The 22,238-nt window shown below is 46.0% G+C and overlaps 1 protein-coding gene across 1 annotated transcript in view; it reads right to left on the bottom strand.

Moving 5' to 3' along the window:
* The window catches only part of CAP2 (cyclase associated actin cytoskeleton regulatory protein 2), a 149,861-nt gene that overhangs the window by 42,949 nt on the left and 84,674 nt on the right, over positions 1-22,238 (bottom strand). The window contains exon 5 of the mRNA XM_068236942.1: positions 10,236-10,379. Within this exon, the coding sequence (XP_068093043.1) occupies positions 10,236-10,379 (144 nt within the window). The remainder of the gene's footprint in view (positions 1-10,235; positions 10,380-22,238) is intronic.

Below are 22,238 nucleotides of genomic sequence, written 5' to 3'. Positions count from 1 at the left end.
ATAATGCAGCAGATAATGTTGATGTGGAATGTAATGTTCTAAATGTCAATATGTGTAAGATGGATAATGCTGATGTCATATGTGTTGTGCTACATAATGCTGTGTGTCAGGTGGACACTCCGTCGGCTGCAGGAGTAACCAGCTGGGCTCGCTGGGCTGCAGCAGGTGGACTGTCCACTGAAGGGGCAGATGGCACCAGGCCAGATCCTTCCCCTTCAGATGGTTTCAAGACCAAAGGTGATGTGGTTTATGATATGTGTAAGGTGGGCGCCCCCTCAGCTGCCGTGGTAACCCGCAGTGCTAGCGAGTCTACAGCAGAGGAACTGTCCACTGAAGTGACAAATGTTGCTGGGTCAGCCACATCCAATTCGGAACCTGGCCCTGAGGGCCCAGGGGCCTCTCCGTCTGCAGCCTTCCTGGAATGCGTGACAGGCAGCACTGAGCTCTCTGGGGCTGTTCGATTTGACAGCAGCCTGGAACAGCTCAGGGGTCTGGCCAGCAGGTCACCAGCTGGGAGGGGCGGGCTGAGAGGGTCCTGGGAAGTTATTCCCTCAGAGCTGTCCGAAGTGGAGGAGGCAGACCGGCAGATAATCGTTTCCCAAAGGGACCGAGAGATAGCTCCTGCCACTATAGAGAAAGTGCATGTAGCGACGGTTGGAACCCTTCCCCAGCTGCAGCACGGTCTCTATGGTTGCGAATTCACGGTCGCCACTGACCCGCATTCCCCTGGTTGGTTACGTCAGGTTGTCAGGGGCAATGACACATTGCAGCAACCTGACCTAGCTTTCCAGTCCTGTAGCTTGGAGCTAAGGAGTTACCCCCCCAGGCCCGGCCGTCAGTGTCGGCTTTGGCAGGACGATTCGTTAGAATCATCTGCCGGCGCCATCTGGAAGAGGGGGCGTGTCAGGAATATACTGGGGTGCGTATGATGTAAGGATAATATTTTCATTTTCCTGTCTGCTATGTACTTCAGATGCGTATGTATGGGTCATCATCTGGCTTTGGGGAAGCTGTACTTGTCTTGTAATTGTAATTGCATTGTGTGTGGGGGCGTTTGTCATACGTTGGCCTAAAGCGCGCAGCTGACCCAACGTACGAAAAATGCCAGTGCGAGTAGCGGCAGCAGAGTGGCTAACAGTATCGTTCGGAACGACTGTTAGTGGGTTTTTGCTTCACTACAGTGTAAGATTGCAACTGTGTGTGTGTGTTTAACCCCCCCCGCTTGATCTGGTCAAACCCGCAGTCGGGAACTGTCACGGACGGTTGCGGGGCCGCAGGCGCGTCCTGTAAACGCCTGTGAAGAAAAAGCGATCGCACTCGATTCTCTGCATCGATTGCGCTTCAAATCGATAGAATCTGGATTTATTGTGTAGGAGGTCTGCAGTCCTTTCTCAGCAGAGAAATAGCATCACCTTAACTGCAGGATGGCTCTTTTGATATGCTAACGAGCAGGGGCAAACCCTTGAGTTCAGAGAGCTTGTCCCAGCTGATTTCACATCCAGATGCTAATTACAGGAACCATAAGGTTCCTTTCATAGAGGGAGATCCCAAAAAGCAGACACAGCTGGACTCCAGTCAGGCTGACTACAGCCTTAGCAGGAAGAAATGAATGTACTATATAATCTTTTGCCCATTCACAAAATACAATAAATAGGGTGGTTATGAGAGCGGTATCATTGGATCCGTAGGGTCATGCTGGATCTCTTGATACCAGTTGAGAGGGGCCCGGGGCCCCTACAACCCAGGTATTAATCTACCCAGGACCCTGATCTGCGGCACTAGCCATGTCGGATATCATATTAATCTGTATTTTCCTCCAAGTATGAAGCTGTTACCCCCCTAAATGTAACGTGTATGGTTCAGGAGTTACAGCAATTCATAAGTTTAGCTCTAAAATCTCTCAGAGGGAATGAACTGTCATTTGCTGGTAGCTCAGAGGGGGCCGGCATTGCCACACCCCCAAACCAGCTTCATCAAAAGCACAGAGCCAGCAGGCGGGCTTGAGTCCTCCACCCTGAAAACATCTTGAACTCATCGGTGCCAGCTTGAGGATATGCTGGCATCCACCTGGTCTGAACTCTGAACTTTGATTGAAACCCAGAACTCTGATTTTTCCCACAAAAAGGACATCTTTCCAGGAACTAAGTATTTTTCTCCCTTCTTTTATTTTTTATAATGGCTATTACTGTTTTAATAATTGTTGATTTTAATAATTGTCTGTATATATTAATTATTTATATTGCGTGAATAAACGACTTTCTCCAAGTCATTCACTGTCCGCTACCCTTCTTATCAGCACACACAGAACTTATCCCGGGTCTCTGAAGATACGCTACTGTTTGTTTGTTGTTGGCTAGACAGAATACTGTGTGTTTAACCGTTTTATTCGCAGGACTAGTCAGTCAGTAAATCGGGTCCACTGGCCCATACCAGTGGTGGTGGCAGATACCGTGGAATCGTGTGTACGTTGTAATTACCCGTGTCTCACAGGCCCCCTTCTGGGTTGTCTGCGGCTAATTCTTAACGGTTCCTGCGCATTGACTGCGACCAGAGTTCGCACGATCTGTGCGCTGGCACTGTTTAGAAAGCTAAGTGCGGTCAGACCACTAGGGCTCCTGTGACAGGAACCGTATACGCAGGCGTGCCGCGGACTGGTTCCTGACAATAACTCCTTTAATATTTGTTTTATTCAGTATTGCAAACAGGCTTCTATAATCAAATATTTATTTAACCCTTTTGAAACCGGGCGGTTCTGGCCCCTTAAAGGGGAACTGAAGTAAGAGGTATACGGAGGCTGCCATATTTATTTCCTTTTAATCAATACCAGTTGCCTGGCAGCCCTTCTGGTCTATTTCTCTGCAGTAGTATCTGAATAACACCAGAAACAAGCATGCAGCTAGTCTTGTCAGATCTGACTTTAAAGTCTGAAACACCTGATCTGCTGCATGCTTGTTCAGGGGCTATGGTTAATAGTATTAGAGGCAGAGGATCAGCAGAGCTGCCAGGCAATTGGTATTGCTTAAAAGGAAATAAACATGGCAGCCTCCATATACCTCTCTCTTCAGTTCCCCTTTAAGGACCAGAGCTGTCTCTTCCCTATTGTTATTGATTGGCTCACAATAATCACAGAATCAGAACCCAACCGAGATACGGAAGCTCTGCTGTCACCGTGACAGCAGAGAGCTGACTCCAGGCATGCAGCTGCTGCTGTGCTTTATCATTAAAAAAACACAAGGGTTTGTGTTTAAATAAATATTGCTGTACTTCTTGTCAAACATGTATTTACAAAACACATTTTTTACAAAAATGTTTAAAAACAGATTGAAAATATCTATATTTTTCAGTTTCCTGAACTGCAAACTCTGCCACATTCCCCTTACCTAAATAACATTGGCTGGACAATTTCAATCAATTCTGACTGAAATCTTCCCTTATGTACAATGTGCTCCCCCAGGGCCCATGCAGAGGCCCATGTTGGACGCACACTCACCTGTCTGCCGTCACACTCCTCCTGTGTCCTGTCTGCATCTCTGCTAGAGTGCCTGTTCCCGGTGTATATTACATGACTACGTGACTCTGATCAGTTTTTTATCAGAGAGGGTTTTATCTGTTGTTGGAATCTGGTGGCCCTCTGCCCTTCAAGGGAAAAAAAAGTGCCGAATTTGGGTACATTCCTCAGTAAAGGGAAGCCTCTGGATTATCCACCTCCCTCCACCTCGCTGTTCCAGTGCTGGGACCCACAGAAGCTCGGCTACCCAGCGCAGGTGCAGACGTTCCATGTCTGCACAGTAGCACGCAATCGAATAGGCTTTTGCCGAGCCTGGGTGGCATGTATGTAGGGGGCGTGGATGCAAGCTTGGGGGGAGGTCCCAACACTGAAACAGCGAGGTGGAGAAGGATGGAGAAAGCCGCTGGAGGATACAAAGTCTTACCTCTACTGAGGGAAGTATCTACATTTTTGTCCTAACAATCCCAAAGGTTTGCTTTAATTCTTGCTTCTAAGCATCTCTGAGATAACACTTTACACAAGAAGGGGGGCACAGTACAGAAAGTCTATCAACAAGGGAGGAAGTGAGTATATCTGAGAGATGAGACTAAAGCCTCATGCACCAGTACAAGGAATGTCGCCTGGAGGGGTTGTGACGTCACATGGTGGGTAAGTAAGGAGAACAAAGCTATCAGCCAGCAATCAGATGAATTGATCCACCCAGCTGATTGCTGGCTGAGGTATCGGGGGCCACTGTAATGTTACACATGCTAGATTATCAGCAGAGGCAGTCGTTATCAAGTCATACTTAGGTCTGGTTCCAAATAAAACTTAACATGGAGCCCCCTGACTGCCTAATACAGTATTGCTGTATTAGGCCCCCCAGATAGCAGCTTCGGTTGCCCCCCCTTCACAGATATCATTAGGAGTCATCCCCCCCCCCTCCCTCCATCCCCAGCAGTATTTGTGGAGTCTTTGTCCATTAAAACACTCAAATAGCAGTGTTGAGTGGCCTTTATCTCTTCCCTGTCCGCTCATAACAGTATTAGGGTGCCCTTCCCCTCACCTCCCTAATGAGACATGGAGGGTGCACACAGTGGAGTGTGAGCTCACCCCTCCACCTGGCACTCTCTTCTTCAGTGTGCTTGAACCTCCATCCCTGGTGGCGCATCGTCTCTGTTTCCCGCAGGCATGTACATACTTACATTACATGCTGGCAGGTTACGGGGACAGCGATGCGGTGGGGAGCCATGGAGATAGAAGGGTTCTGAAGAAAGGAGGAGGTAGCATGCCAGGTGGCCAGACAGGTGAGATCACTCTCTTCTATGTGCACTCTCCAACAAATCTGGGGGCTACCAGTAGCTTGTGTCACAACCCATATGAAGACCCCCCTTAAAGGAGGAGACTTGGGGGCCCTTACAGCCGGCTCTGCGGCCCTGGGGAATTTCCTAGTTTGCCTCTATGGAAATGCTGGCCCTTGTCATACTAACGGCATGCACATAATCCTGGCTCAGAGGAGTAGATATAAATACCTTTATTTAAAAAGACATTCAAATTTCAGGTACACTAAGCATTGTGCCTGTAATCTCATTGGAAGGACACTTCCATTATAAAATGACTTCTGTTGTTGGAAAATGAAAACAGGTTGGGCAACTTTGATAAAAGGTAAATACCAAATCAACAAAGGGTTTAAAATGGATCTCCACCTTCAGCTGTTTACTAGCAGGCTGGCTTATTATTTATCTTGGATAGAAGAATAAGTAATTATACAGTTACAAATCTTCAAGTGGATTTGTGTATCACACCGTTTGTCATATCTCTAGCCAACAAAAGTAAACAAATCTGCTTGGGTGACATTCTTATTAACAATGAGTTAATTACCGTAGGTTGGTGCCAAACATAATGCAATAAAATATGACTAACACTAATCCCACTGATATATGCTACCACTGGGCTCTCTGCATTGTTCACAACAGTACACTCCATGTTAAAGTGAACCTCCAGACTAAAAATTGACTCAGCAGCACTGGAAAGGCCTGGTGTTTCTTTAACTGTTTCACAGCATCAGAACTTTTTTTTCTCTTATACAAGCCTCATTTTTAGCTGCACAGAAAAAAACTGCCCAGACATTTTTCCCCTAATGCTGTGCAAAGCATGATGGGATTTCTGATGTTGTTCTCGTTTTGCTGTTTTGGTGCAATTTTTTTTTTTTTTTACATTTTGAATTTGACATTTGTAGCCTAGCGTGTGCAGCTGGGAGGGGTAATCAGGACACAGGACAGTTGGAACTGTGTCTCCTGCTCCCTGTCACCTCCTTTCAACCAAAAAGATGGCTGCGCCCATGACAAAGATGGCAGCCCCCATGAATCACAAACATTTGCCTGTTCTTTTAAAAGGGGGTGGGTAAGAGATTATATTACCTATCTATTCTAATTAACATAACTAATGTAACTTCATGAAAGTATGTTTGTTTAGGCTGAAGTTCCCCTTTAAGCTCTAATCACCCGGCACTGAATGTTTTTTGGAAGAAACAGGAAGACAGAGTAAGTACAAATCAGCCTATGAAAACTTTATCTAAATGTTTATAACAAGTTACATTTGCAACATAGATTTAAGTAGCAATTAAAAATATTAGGTTGCAGTTTTATCACTGTAGACACAATTGCCTTGAAGATTTTAAAATATTACAGATGGAATATTAAAGAAAATATTATTAACAGGAAATCATTTATAAAAATATGAAGGCAAATCAAAAATCTAAATCATTTTGAAAACTATGCAGTAACAACAACGGACAGAAGATGGGGAAATATTTCCCAATGACTTATGGGTAGTTCAATCGCAATCTGTGTAATATCTGCCCGCCTCTGGATTTACTGGTATATATTTTAGGGAGTCCTATCCAGGTTAGAGGTCCATCACTCCTCAGCTGAATGATCCAATAAAGAAATGATCCCGGCAGAACTCGACCCTTTAAAGTGCATATCAGTGATTTATTGCATCATAGTAGCAGCTGTACAACAGCAATGCAACAGCATGACGTTTCGGGCAAGAGCCCTTTATCAAATGCATTTGATAAAGGGCTCTTGCCCGAAACGTCATGCTGTTGCATTGCTGTTGTACAGCTGCTACTATGATGCAATAAATCACTGATATGCACTTTAAAGGGTCGAGTTCAGCCGGGATGATTTCTTTATGGGTAGTTCAGACATGTAAAGTGCAGCACTCTGCCTTTTGTCTAGAAGTGGAAGCCAAGCTCATACACAGATTTGTTCCAGGTCTGGACCAAAGGAAATACCTTGAATCGGATTAAGTTATTACAATGAATGTTTATTTTTTAACTGTCTTTAAAAGGACCAGAAATTATGAAGGGTGTGGAGGCTTTTGTTAAGCCACTGTATTAGCTCTTCATGGGCAGAGCCGAGTCATCCTCAAGGCAACTTAGGTAGTTCCGTAGGCCACTAATAGATACTAAGAGCCTAGTTGATACTAGCACCCATCAACTCCTACCAAAAAAATCAATTTGGCCATCATGGTTGGGCCAAAGTTGTCGTAGGGCCCCACTTCCCCTTAACCACTTGCCGACCGCACGCTTATACCGTGCGTCGGCAAAGTGGCAGCTGCAGGACCAGCCACGCAGTACTGCGTCGCCAGCTGCAGGCTAATTAATCAGGAAGCAGCTGCTCGCGCGAGCGGCTGCTTCCTGTCAATTCACGGCGGGGGGCCCCGTGAATAGCCTGCGGGCCGCCGATGGCGGCTCGCAGGCTAAATGTAAACACAAGCGGAAATAATCCGCTTTGTTTACATTTGTACGGCGCTGCTGCGCAGCAGCGCCGTAAGGCAGATCGGCGATCCCCGGCCAATCAGCGGCCGGGGATCGCCTCCATGTGACAGGGGACGTCCTGTCACTGGCTGCACAGGACGGATAGCATCCTGTGCAGCCTCGATCGCCGGGGGGGCAGCAGGTAGGAGAGGGAGGGGGGAATTTCGCCGCGGAGGGGGGCTTTGAGGTGCCCCCCCCTGCATCACCCAGCAGGCAGAAGAGATCAGACCCCCCCAGCACATCATCCCCATAGGGGGGAAAAAAGGGGGGCAATCTGATCTCTCTGCTTGCTACCTGATCTGTGCTGGGGGCTGCAGAGCCCACCCAGCACAGATCAGTAAAAACAGCGCTGGTCCTTAAGGGGGGGTAAAGGGGGGGTCATCAAGTGGTTAATCTATCTCTGTTTATTATGCATAAAACAATCACCTCTACTCAGGGCTGGCCTTAGGTTTCACCCCCCCCCATTCATCCTCTTCACGCACACACACAGATCACACAGACACATACACACTGGCACAGATCAAATACACACGCAGATCTCGCACACACACACACACACACACACACACACACACACACACACACACACACACACACACACACACACACACACACACACACACACACACACACACACACACACGCACGCACACACAAATGCAGATCTCATACAAGCAGATCACACACACATGCAGATCTTGCACACACACATATACACACACTGACAAATGCAGATCTCATACAAGCAGATCACACACACACACACATGCAGATCTCGCACACACATGCAGAACTCGCACACACACATGCAGATTTCACACACACACACACATGCAGATCTCACACACACACATATACACACACTCACACATGCAGATCACATACAAGCAGATCTCGCACACACACATATACACACTCACACATGCAGATCACATACAAGCAGATCGCACATGCACACACGCACAGATCACATACAAGCAGCACACACACACGCAGATCACATACAAGCAGCACACACACACGCAGATCACATACAAGCAGCACACACACACGCAGATCACATACAAGCAGCACACACACACGCAGATCACATACAAGCAGCACACACACACGCAGATCACATACAAGCAGCACACACACGCAGATCACATACAAGCAGCACACACACACACGCAGATCACATACAAGCAGCACACACACGCAGATCACATACAAGCAGCACACACACGCAGATCACATACAAGCAGCACACACACGCAGATCACATACAAGCAGCACACACACGCAGATCACATACAAGCAGCACACACACGCAGATCACACGCACACCCCCCCCCCTCCCTCACAGAAAGTCCCCATGGAGTCAAATAAGAGGCCCCCTGGCACTCAGCTTCCCTCCCTCCCTCCAATAAAAGTATCTTCCCCGGCACACAGTTCCCCTTTGATTAATGCGCCTCGCTCTGAGCACCTGTCATTTCCCTTCCCTCCCTCAGAGAATGGTGCAGACAGTATCTCTTACCATCCATCTCGCAAACAGCAGCTCTGCTCAGCTCCCGGGACATAGGGGCTTTGCTTGATGACCTCATCAAGCGAGGACCCTTAAAGCCACAATGCAGAAGAATGTCCCGGGAGCTCAGCTGAGCAACGCTGCTGTTTGTTTGCGAGATGGACGGTGAGCCAGAGCCACTGCCTGCACCGTTCTCTAGGAGGGAGGGAGGGAAGGAAGGGAAATAAGAGGTGCTCAGAGCTGGGCGCATTAATCAGAGGGAAAAAGGGAAGCTGTGGGGTGGGGAAGATACTTTTATCTGAGGGAGGGAAGCGTGCGCCCCCCTGGAAGCCGGCGCCCTGAGCGACCGCTCCGGTCGCTCAGGTCAAAGGCCGGCCGTGCCTCTACTGTTCCCCTCCCCTGTTTAAACCTGTGTGGGGCTGTGGATGTTCTTGGCAGATTTTGATGCTTCATATCAGTTGTTATATTAAAGCAGATCTGAGATGAAAAACTAACTATAACAAGTAACTTGTCTATATATCTTATCTAAAGTTTAGATAGTTTACACAGCATATCTAGCTGCAAACGGCTTCAAAAGTTTATGATTATTTATTACTGTGATACAATGAGGGCAGCCATGTTCTGTTTGTCACATTGTCACAGGCTGAGGGCTGGAGATGCTAACCAGCTTGCCTGTGTGTAAATTCAGTCCCCTCTCCTCCTCCCTCCTCCCCTCTGCCTCTGAAATCTCTGGCTAGTAACCTCCTCCTCCTCCTCCTGCCCAGACTTAGCTCCCATAAGCCCTTGCTACAGTGCCAAGGCACTCTAAAAAGCTGTGGGCGAGGCTTGTTTAGTTTATAGGGAATTAGAGTATTTAAACAAAACAAAAAAAGTATTTGATTTGAGGAATGCCCTATAAACTATATGAAAAGAACACAATTATGCAATGAGTAAACGTTTATCTAGGGTCCACTTTAATTGAGGAGCTCCTTAGCTACACCACTTCCTTTCAGTCCTGGCAACACCAGTTGGCTATGAGTGGTATAAAAAGGGAACTTGTACTAACAGTAATACAGTATAATATAAAAAAATATTCCTTGTACTGCTAATCCCTAACAGGAGAAGGCAGAACAGGAACATATAAACCTGCAATTTAAGCGCAAACCAGAGTGCCTGGAGGAACCCCATGCTAAACATGGGAAGAATATACAAGCTCTATACGCATACTATTTGGGCTATTCTATTGAGGATTCTAGTGCTGCAAGACAAGTGTGCTGCCCACTTACCACCCAATCCCCTGATCTGCATACTGACTCTGAATCACTGAGTCTGAAAGTATTTGTGGCAGAGAATAGGAAAGATTGCAGCTCAAGTTCAGTTTCAGTCAAGTATGAAGAGACATTAATGTGTATTTACTTATATCAACAGTTACAACTCACCACAGCAATCCAGCCAAGTGCCAGGATACTTTCACTGACAGCAGAGAGGTGGTTGAACATTTGGCTCCCGCGGTTCTTCTCTCGAAATGTCTGGATCTCAAGCATTCTCTCTGATACTGGTTTTAAGATGACCACTATCTCCTCCTGTAAAATAATACACATGTTCATAATTAAAAACAAACAGTCTTTACTTGGAATAGGAAAGCTTATCAATTTGTAATTTATCTCATGCCTTTGGAGGTATGATAATAGATATTGGCCTCAATTCACTAAGCTTATCTCCTGTCTTTAATAACTCTTCTAGAGTTGTTACCATGGTGATAAGGCATGTAGTATTCAGGAAACATTTTACCTCAGGCAAACCTAAAGTTAACTCTTCTGTCTTTAAGTTAACTCTTTAATCCTTAAAATAACTCCAGATAAAGACAGGCTGTTCATAAACTGCATGTGAAAATAACTACAGAGGAGGTAACTTAACTACAGAGGAGGTAAATTAACTACAGAAGAGGTAACGTAAGGAATGAAGAGATAAGATAACGCTCTTACTAGTGGAGGTAAGTTTTCTCTTGCCTTATTATCTTCAGCATGATCTTAGTGAATTGAGGCCATTGTCTCAGATAACTGCAGAACAATACAACACATATGTGTATGTAATATGCCTAAAAGATTTGATTATAATTCTGCTTCAAGTGAAAGGAAATTCCTATTAGTTGTATAGCACAAACGGCTTCCTGTGTGCTTTGGTTATTTCAGCCATGAGAGGTTAATCTGGGTACTCACGTTCAACTATTACATATCCAAAGCTCTGATTATGAAGATTTTGGCCTTTAGTGACAATCAAATATAAGTGTACACTTATCTGTTATGCTAGGCATACACCTAGCCAATTATGCGCCGGATCGAGCCGCTGGCTCGATGCCGCCGCATCCCCGCTGGCGCTGCTTATCAACTGCTCGATTCCCCGCTATTGTCCGCCAGTGGGGATCGAGCAGGGAATCTATCCAGCAGGTCATCGGACCTGTCGGATATTATCAATCGAGCCATCAGCGGCTCGATTGATAATGGCTGAAAATGCCCAGCATAAGTGTTAAATGCTATTAGGTATCCTTCAGATGGCAAGTTCACACTAGGAATACACCATACAATTTTCTGTTAGATTCTTCTGTTAGATTTTTCTGTTAGATTTTCTGTTAGAATGCATAATTAGATTATTTTCTGTAGAGAATGGTCATTATCTCTGGTGCATTGTCTTCTGTGTATCTCCTGCTGAGTAGAACAATGCCTAATTGCTCAGCAGATAGAAGGTAAGATAGATAAATTCCCAACATGTTGAACTTTATCTATCTGACAGGTAAATCTAATGCTGAGCATACACAGACAGGAGGGAGGCTTATCAATCGAGCCTGATGGCTCGATTGATAAGATCCAACCTGTCCGATACCCCGCCGGATCGATACTGCGCTCGATACCGGCGGGGAGAACAATGGGAGAAACGAGCGGCTGATTAGCAGCCGCCTGCGGGGGTGAGTGGGGATCGATCCGCGCGCACGTGCAGACGAGCAGGGATGCGCCGGCATCGAGCCAGCGGCTTGATCCGGTGCATAATCTATGCCGTGTATGCCCGGCATAACAGAAAATTGTATGGTGTATGCCCAGCATAGGGATCAGGCAAAAGAAAGTTGATGAGTAACTTTACTGAATATGCCATGAGAGAAGTGCTTATTTTATAGAACATGACTTTATAAACGATTTAGTCGGTGTTTTCCCACTGTAAAATATTTCCTCTCCTTTATTTACATTCATAAATGTATCACAGGAGAAGACATATTTAGTGCTGGCAAGGAGCATCATTGCGGAATGTTTGATCCAAAAAGAGCAGAAACAAAGTAGAGTGCATTGGAAAGCGAAAAATAATACAAAATTGTGGATACACTAAGGGGGGAAGTGCAAAGCTTAGACACACTTTGAGGAAGACACTGTAAGCCTGCCATACACTGGAAGACTTTGTCCCGATTCTCCTGATGTGCCCAAAAGACAGCTCCCTCTGATCAACAAAACAGAGACAGTCTAATGCTGGGGATACATGGTACGTTTCTGTACCGTGTATCGACCAGCTGATCCGGCCAGCTGATAATATTCAGCTGGCCCGATCAAGCCGCTCGACCCCCGCCGGCGGACAATGGCAGGGAATCGAGCTCTGATAAGGAAGCACTGGTGGGGACGAGCGGTAATCGATCCGCGCGCACGCGCGGGCGAGCAGGGACGCGGCTGGGGTCAATCCGGCGGCTAATCGGCCGCCGGATCGACCCGTGTATTCCCAGCATTAGAGACACAGCACTGCTGATACTATAACGTAGTGACACAATACAGAGCACTGGCAAGCTGTATCACAGCACAGGCAACACAAAAACATGTGACACACTATGGCACTAGGCACCACAGAGCTCTGACAAACAGTTAAAGCGGACCCAAACCAAACATTTTTTTAATTAAAAATATTTAGTTGCACCACTCTGACACATACAAAGATAAATAAACACTCCTTCAAACCTATGATCATTTCAGTGCATGCTTTTCACCCTTATCTTTTCATAGCTAGGGTTATACTGGGGGCAGCCATTAGCAATTCCTCCATTGCCGGACACCATCTACTCCTCCAGTTTGCCGGAAAAATCCCGGCAATTTGAAAGGAAGGGAGGGGTTCCTCCAATAAATGTAAAATATTTTATATTTGTCATCATGCAGCTGAAAAAAGGCTGCTATTTATTATTATAATTTAGAAAATAGATTTTATTTCTGAAATCTTGTATTTTTAATTTGGGTCCACTTTAATGGGACCTGATTATAATGATTTTCTAGTATGGGATCCAAAACAATCGAACAGCAACCCGTGAAACTGGCAAACACAATATTCCACCTTCCCACTTCTGGCAAGTATGATAGCTTAGAAGTAGTGTTGGGCGAACGGTGTTCGCCACTGTTCGGGTTCTGCAGAACATCACCCTGTTCGGGTGATGTTCGAGTTCGGCCGAACACCTGATGGTGCTCGGCCAAACCGTTCGGCCACATGGCCGAACTAAGAGCGCATGGCCGAACGTTCCCCGAATGTTCGGCTAGCGCTGTGATTGGCCGAACGGGTCACGTGGTTCGGACCCCGAACGCGCTCTGATTGGCCGAACGGGTCACGTGGTTCGGGTAAATAAATACCCGAACCACGTCATATCTCCGCCATTTGTCTGTGGGTTTAGCTTTGGGTAGGCAGGCAGGGTAGTTCGCTCTCCAGCCACGCTAGCCAGGGTCCCCCCCAGTCATTGTGTGTCGCTGCTGGGAACAGTAGTACACCGCTCGCTCAGCCACACTATATATAGCATTGTTTACTGCCACTGTGTACCTCGCTCAGCCACACTATATATAGCATTGTGTTTACTGCCACTCTGTGTACACCGCTCAGCCAGACTATATAGCATTGTGTGTACTGCCACTGTGTACCTCGCTCAGCCACGCTATATATAGCATTGTGTTTACTGCCACTCTGTGTACACCGCTCAGCCAGACTATATAGCATTGTGTGTACTGCCACTCTGTGTACACGGCTCAGCCAGACTATATAGCATTGTGTGTACTGCCACTCTGTGTATACCGCTCAGCCAGACTATATAGCATTGTTTACTGCCACTCTGTGTACACGGCTCAGCCAGACTATATAGCATTGTGTGTACTGCCACTCTGTGTACACCGCTCAGCCAGACTATATAGCATTGTGTGTACTGCCACTCTGTGTACACCGCTCAGCCAGACTATATAGCATTGTGTGTACTGCCACTCTGTGTACACCGCTCAGCCAGACTATATAGCATTGTGTGTACTGCCACTCTGTGTACACCGCTCAGCCAGACTATATAGCATTGTGTGTACTGCCACTCTGTGTACACCGCTCAGCCAGACTATATAGCATTGTGTGTACTGCCACTCTGTGTACACCGCTCAGCCAGACTATATAGCATTGTGTGTACTGCCACTCTGTGTACACCGCTCAGCCAGACTATATAGCATTGTGTGTACTGCCACTCTGTGTACACCGCTCAGCCAGACTATATAGCATTGTGTGTACTCTGCCAGTCAGTGTGTATATTGCTGGGATCAGTAATACTCCACTCACCGCCAACCACTATATGAGCTCACCATGAGTTCCTCAGAGACCTCCGCTGTGAGCAGCACTCCCAACAACAGCAACGGCCAACGCCCCACGCAAGCTATAACATCCACCCCAGCAGCCAGTGGTCAGCAGCAGCCCTCCCCGGAGGAGAACGTTGTGTCCATCGGTCCGTCGCCAGAGCGATTAATGAGGGCTGCCATTGAGGAAATGATGGGGCCTGATGTGGAGGAGGAGGTCTGGCTCAGGCCAGCATCCCAAGTTAATGTTGAGGACGATGAGGGGTCTGTGTCTGGGGATGTTGGGGTGGCAGAGGTGGTGGGTGGGTCAGACTCAGGAGAAGAGTTGTATGATGAGGATGATGATCGGGACCATCTGTATGTGCCTCAGAGTCCGACCCCGGAAAACATGTTGTATCGTGTGTTTAGGTACTAAAATCTGCGTTCCCACTTCCCAGTACTGCCCGCAGTGCCCGGGTCCACGGATCCATATAATTTTTTGGGCAGCACTATCAAACTGTGGTACTATGAGTGAGTTGCCATGGTCCTTCTGTGCTGCCTGTCACACTCACCGTCTGTCTGCAGATGGATTGTTCAACACAGCTACGCCATCTGACATGTAGTCCTGGACCTTGACCATCTTCTCCAGGCGATTGGTGTTGGAGGATGTGGAACTGCCCGATTGCTGTTCTGTGGGCTGCTGCATGGGTGTCAGAAAATGTTCCCACTCCAAGGACACTGCCAATACCATTCCCTTTTGGGCACTAGCAGCAGCTTGTGTTCTTTGCTGCCCTCCTGGTCCTCCTGGGTTTGCTGAAGTCAGTCTGTCGGCGTACAACTGGCTAGAGAAGGAGGAGGATGTCAATCTCCTCTCTAAAGTCTCCATCCTCAAGGGCCTGCTGGAATTGTTCCATTTTTGACCTGTCTGACACTTTCTTCAATCAGTTTTTTAACATTGTGTTTGTATAAACTGGGTATAAACCCAGTAATTGGTGTTGTCCAGATTCCAGAATAATGAATAATAATGAATAGTGAATAATGCGCGGGCCGCGTTCAATGCAGTCTAGCATGAATTGAGCCATGTGTGCCAGAGAGTCCTGCCAGACTCCTCTGTCTTCATGTTCTTGTGAGCGTTGTGATTGTTGTGATGCACCATATTCGTCACCAGCATCACTTTCTTCCTCTTCTGCTGTCCATTCCCGCTAAATTGTGGAAGTCCAACGTGCACCGCTCTGTCCCTCGGCAGTGGGGGCATCCAATTCCTGCTCCAACTCCAGCTGTTCCTCGTCCTGTTCTTTGTCATAGCTGGGACCAGCGTTTCCTGAGGCAGGTTGCCTGATGTTGGTATCATCACGCTGATCGTTTTCATCTTCAGAATCCCCCACTTGCATCATGCCAGCGATTTCCATCTTCAACATTGATTTCTTCAGTAAACACAGCAGTGGTATTGTAATGCTGACTGTAGAGTTGTCACTGCTCAGTCACGCAACGTGGATTGCTCAAAATTTTGGAGGACTTGGCAGAGATCCAACATGGTGGCCCAATCAGATCCACAGAAGCTTGGTAGCTAGCTGCTGGAATGCGCCTCGGCACTGCGCAAAAGCGTGCTAGCATGTGCAGCGTAGAATTCCAGCGCGTAGGGAGGGACATCACCCAGCGAGCGATGGTGCGCTAGATTGAAGCGCTCCTGCATCTCTTGGTGAGTCCTTCAGAAGCGGTACTGGACTTTTAACAATGTTTTTTTTTTTTTCCTTCAACAGAAGATCTGCCACGTTGGAGTGAGGAGGACGCCGCCGACCCCGACACCAAGCTGAACCCCGGCGAACTCCAAGCAGAGGATCTTCAGGAACCCTCAAGGCTTTGAGCAAGCTGAGGAGGATCAGCAGTCCCGACGAGACCTCTCCTCATATGTGACTGAGTGCAGTGGAGCTCCCCAGAACAACCTCTCAGTTGTCACTTTGTCACTGGTCACTTTGTCACTTGTCACTTTGTCACTTTGTCATTTTGTCACTTGTCACTTTGTCACTTGTCACTTTGTCATTTTGTCACTTTGTCACTGGTCACTTTGTCACTTTTCACTTTGTCACTTGGTCACTTGTCCAGATGATCTCGGTACACCTCCTGCGATTCAAATTCCTGCACACATTGCTCTGGGATTTGGGTGTGATGAATGATGCATCTAACTGGCCACCGGAGGCAATTAAGGCCTTCAAAAAATTGAAAGCAGCTTTCTGTTCCGCCCCCATTTTGCGTCATGTTGAGTTGTTGACGTCATGTTCATCCTCGGCCTCGCCTTGCATTTCAGTGCGAGGTGCATTTTCCACAGAAAAAGGTTGTGAATCCGGGCACAACATTTGTGGCTGTTCCATTGACCTTTCACAGGTAGAAGATTGTGGGGGTGGGAATAGCTCCTCCGAATAGCCCATTGTGTCCTGAAAACTACTCATTGCATTGCTTTGCGCACACATTTTTTTGTCCTCATGCAAGGCCTGAGTTGCACCTGAAAGCGTGGCCTTCTCCTCCTGCGCCTCCTCCTGTTCCATCACATCTGCTGCTGCTGGGTTAGCGTTGACGCCCGGTCCCTGTTTATTGAACCTCTTATCTTTATTACATTTATGACTGCATGGCGGTAAAAAGCATGCTATCCGCATGCTTCTTGTCCTCATGCAAGGCCTGGGTTGTTGTGTCTCAAAAAGCATGGCCTTCTCCTCCTGCGCCTGCTCCTGTCCCATCACGTGTGCTGCTGCTGCTGGGTTAGCGTTACCGGTCCCTTTTCCTGGAACCTCTTCTCTGTATTACATTTATGACTGCATGGCGACAAAAAGCATGTTACCTGTGCAAAGAAACATGACATTTTCCACATTTAAAAGACAGTTTTTCCTTTGAAACTTTACAATCAATTTTCTCAAAAACTATAAGCTCTTTTTCAAATATTTTTTTTCCTCTTGTACCCACTCCCAAGGTGCACATACCCTGCTAATTTGGGGTATGTAGCATGTAAGGAAGCTTTACAAAGCACGAAAGTTCGGGTCCCCATTGACTTCCATTATGTTCGGAGTTCGGCGCGAACACCCGAACATCGCGGCGATGTTCGGCGAACGTTCGTGAACCCGAACATCTAGGTGTTCGCCCAACACTACTTAGAAGTGACAAGGACAAGTGACGACCCCCCATCTAGTTTGGAGGAGTTCCCTCTGGTGCCATGTGGTGGATGCCACTGTGACATCCAGATGGTATTTTCCCCATGCTGCACTATCTGGGCTCCCATTGTCTTTGTGTCTTTTTTTCCCCAGGATGTCAAGACACCCCCACTTCTCCATGATAACTTAGAAGATTTTTTTACATTTTGCATGTTTTACCTTCTCCCATTAGAACATCTTATTCTTGAAGGTATGTAAGCCTGCATTTTGTTGTGAAAGATGATCGTTTCCTGACCTCACTTAGTCCTTTCCATACTGTCACCACCTCCTTGTTCTGCTTAGGGTCTCCCATAGTAACCTTTCTAGTATTTGACTGCTGTCAGTGGGACTGTCTTTGGGGTTGCAACTTTGGAAACCTCGGCAGCAAAGAGTGTAGTGTCCATTCAGGTACCAGCCCATTTTCCCTTGTGAGGTGCTAGACCGGGGGGGTCGTCTGCTGGATGAGCCTGCACCACCCACTGTAGGTCTGTTCTGCTGGATGAGCCTGCACCACCCACTGTAGGTCTGTTCAGAGACTCATAGCCTCCATATTGTTTTCAGGCTGCCCATATGCAATAGAACTCTAATCCTTACCCCATAAGACGTTTTCCTCATCATTAACATATTTTAATAAATAGTTCAAAACCTACCTCTTTAAAACTGTGTACTCATCTTTCTCTCCCCTCTAACTATTCAGTAACCAGCAACTAATTCCCAGTACCTCCAGATCCTGGGATTACTTACCTTTTAGGACTCTTTGTAAGACTAACGAAGTTGGGGCCTCTTCTCCTATGTCCTGTTTTCCAGATTTTTCACCTCAAACAGAGCAGAATCATCCACAAGGCAACCTAGGCAAGTGCCTGGGGCCCAGTGGGTGTCAGGGGGGCCAACTGCCCTACTACCTTGTTTAGGGCCTGATTTCATCTTAATCCATCTCTGACCTCACATATGGAATCTACACACCTTGTTAATATATAATACAGCACGTGATCATTTGGGACCTTATAACTTAAAACAAATAATTCTAATAATAAAATATCAATGTAAGAAGAGGTAAATCTGCTAGCAGTCTTCCTGAACACTGTCCATAGCTCTTTAAACTGCATGTATTAGATGTCAGTGAATAATTTGAAATCAGTATTCAGTACTTTTAAAATACTCTCATGTTTCTAAACAGACACACAATTCGTCAGAACTGATTCTGATATGATACAGAAACAAATATGTTTTATTACACAGAGTATAACACTAACTTACATTTTTTGTTTTTAATCATTTTTTTGGTTGTTGAACAGAATGCGTTTACAGTAGTTCAGATTCTGAGTTAAGCTTATCCAGACAACGTCATGATTTAAATCCTCTAACGATGACAATGTCATGACCAAGAATTTATTTTGCTGGAGATCTTTTACTCTGTAAGTGTGAATTGGCTTTGTGGAGCGCGAGTGACTGAATACATCCAGACAGGGGGTGTGCACTAGGAGCAGTGTACATTATCCCCCAGATGCATTTTGAAAGAGTTTATTTGCAGCTTTAATGTCTTAACTTTATAGGTTGCCCTGCTTTTACACAACCAAAAAGCCATAATATTTTGGTATTGTTGTCATTTTGATGAAGACCACAGCTGTGAAAATGATGGTGATTCTGGCTCAGAGCCAGAGAAGTATGGAGGGAAATACAGTATTAGCTGACACTAAGCTCAACACTGTGTCCCTTATTTCCCATGTGCACAAATAAAAGGGACTTGGCCTATGTTCCAGAGCTGCAGGTGCCGAGATCACTATGCCTATATTTATGGTTAGAAGTTCATTGCTACTTATTTTTCTTGAACACCACCATTAAAGGGGCACTGTAGTGACATACAGCAGTACAGTAGCATGCAGTAAATTATTAAGGATATCCACTTTTACGGTAATTTTCCTCCATGGTTAGACATCAGAAACACTTGCTATACTTATATTGCAGTATGTACTGGTATAAAACCCCGCCCTCTATGTGATGGTTACCCATAGGCTGTTTAGCTATGCTCCTCTCCTCCTCAGAGCATTCTTGGAGACTAGGAAAATGTTGTACTGGTTTGGTTGCTCTCAGTAAACGAACATTATGTAGAGATCCCCGACAGGACTAAAGATACCCCACCTGTGATTAATTTCCGAATGTAAATCAGGGAGAGGAAAGATTTTACAATGGGCAAACACTGACTACATCATTTATAAATGCATGTGGTAAAATAAATAAGCAATTTTATTCATTCTGTTATTTTCACTACAGTTCCTTTTTAATATAAAGCTGTGATACAAACCAAACACTATACTGTGGAATGTGAAGCACATAGTGTCAGCAATATAGCAGCTAGTTATGATGCTGATAATGTTAAGGATAATACAGGAACATATTTCTTTCATTTTTCTGACTGTATCATATGGGATTGTCTGTTAGCCAGTCTGGCTTTGAAGGCTTGCAATACAAGATCACTTAAAACACAACAGTGTAGTTCCACCCCTCACAAAATGTCGCAAACAGTCCACATGGATTACAATGAGGCTTTAAATGAACAAAAAGTCTTTTATTCTTCAGTGTTCAAAGTTCATAATTCTTCAAGATTGCGGACAAGTAAGCACAAGACCCAAATACAGGACTCCACATCAAAACAAAGGACTGCCTGACACGTGTTTCACGGTCAAAGACCGCTTCCTCAGAGGCATACAGTACATACACATATCCAAAGTTGAATCAAGGGAAATGTCGCCTAGCAATCTGTAAGATCAAATGGAGAGCGCTCCTGGAGAAAGTCCTGGAAGCCAGAGCGCATCCCGGAAAGTGAACGTTTTCCGGGATGCGCTCTGGCTTCCAGGACTTTCTCCAGGAGCGCTCTCCATTTGATCTTACAGATTGCTAGGCGACATTTCCCTTGATTCAACTTTGGATATGTGTATGTACTGTATGCCTCTGAGGAAGCGGTCTTTGACCGTGAAACACGTGTCAGGCAGTCCTTTGTTTTGATGTGGAGTCCTGTATTTGGGTCTTGTGCTTACTTGTCCGCAATCTTGAAGAATTATGAACTTTGAACACTGAAGAATAAAAGACTTTTTGTTCATTTGAAGGCTTGCAGCTGGCTTCCTGGAGTTCCTTATATAATGTAAATTAACTCTGCATTCAATGGCAAGCAGAGGGAGCCATTGTCTGCTCCTAATTGGGAAAGAGGTAATTAGGATGGTGGTCTGACCCTGTTGTCTGAATACTGTCTCAGAGGTGTATTGTGCTTGGGAGCAATTGTCACCTGGACTGGCTGCAGTATGCTTTGACGCAGCTCACACCAGCCTGAGCCAGGCATTTGCATATGACATCCTTCTGGGATGTTGAAAGCCTTGCTCAAATTGTCACCTGGGGATGGGAAATCTCTGTAAAGTTCAAAAGTGTACAGGAAAAACCTGGGGAAGTTCGCATAACACAGAAGGGGGATGACGACAAACTGAACAATCAGGGGGCTCGGCAGACGGTGATGTCACACGTTGGGAAAATTGCATTAGATTATGGGATGGAACATCTATTGCCCGAGGCCCCAAATCGGGCTATAAAACAGCAGCTAGGAGAGTCACAACTCGTAGTTCCAGGAGATAGCAACAATGCTAGAACTTCCCCGGCTACTGGCCGGAACCGCGTTCTCCCGCAAACAATGTTTAGCCCTTCAAGTTGGTACCGTTTTGATCCCCATTTTATTTTTATGCAAATATCCTTGTGCGTATTCTTGTAACTTTTATCCTTGTAATTTTTACTTTGTTTTTGTAAATCTTTTGTATATATTATTTTCTGCATTGTTCCATTTTTTTCCTGGAATATTAAATTGTTATTTAATAAGTTAGACTTCTGCTGTACTAAACTAACACTCACAGCCTAGAAGAGACTGAAGTGTAACTGTGTATAAGTCCATGCCTGATTTTACATTTGAGCAACCCTACCGTATGAGATTGTAATTGCATTGTGTGTGGGGCGTTGTCATACGTTGGCCTAAAGCGCGCAGCTGACCCAACGTACGAAAACGCCAGTGCGAGTAGCTCGACAGCAGAGTGGCTAACAGTATCGTTCGGAATGACTGTTAGTGGTTTTGCTTCACTACAGTGTAAGATTGCAATTGTGCGTGTGTGTGCGCGTATTCGGCCTAAAGCGCAAAGCTGACCCGAATACGAAAACACGGATTGCGCGCTGAGCACTCGACAGCAGAGTGGAAGTGTCTAGCAACAGCTAGTGGTGGCAGTGAGAAGTGTTCTGAGGGGTCACATTCTTGTTTTAGCTTGACTAAGGCTGCTTCCCCTCTCGATCTGGTCAAACCCGCAGTCAGGAACCGTATACGCAGGCGTGCCGCGGGTCGGTTCCTGACACATAGTACAAATGAAAAGATGCTATTTTACAAGAGGTTCACAGACCAACTCCACTTAAAACTGACTGCGGTTCAGTGCATACAGTAAAGCATACAGTACATAGAAAGTATGGTTCACTTCAAGTGCCAACGGATGCATCACACTGCACTGCTAATGCTCTGATGTAAACAGTACCATTACAATATGACTGAATCGTGTCAGCAATACAGTTAGGCCTCTTGCACAGTACATGCGATTCCGATTTGTTATACGATCCGATTTTTTATTCCAATTAAAAAGAGTACTGCATGCAG

The sequence above is a fragment of the Hyperolius riggenbachi genome, chromosome 5 (assembly GCF_040937935.1).
Source record: "Hyperolius riggenbachi isolate aHypRig1 chromosome 5, aHypRig1.pri, whole genome shotgun sequence".
NCBI classification, from domain to species: Eukaryota; Metazoa; Chordata; class Amphibia; order Anura; family Hyperoliidae; genus Hyperolius; species Hyperolius riggenbachi.
Note: the sequence above shows the minus strand (reverse complement) of the source record. Positions and strands in the feature narration are given on the sequence as shown.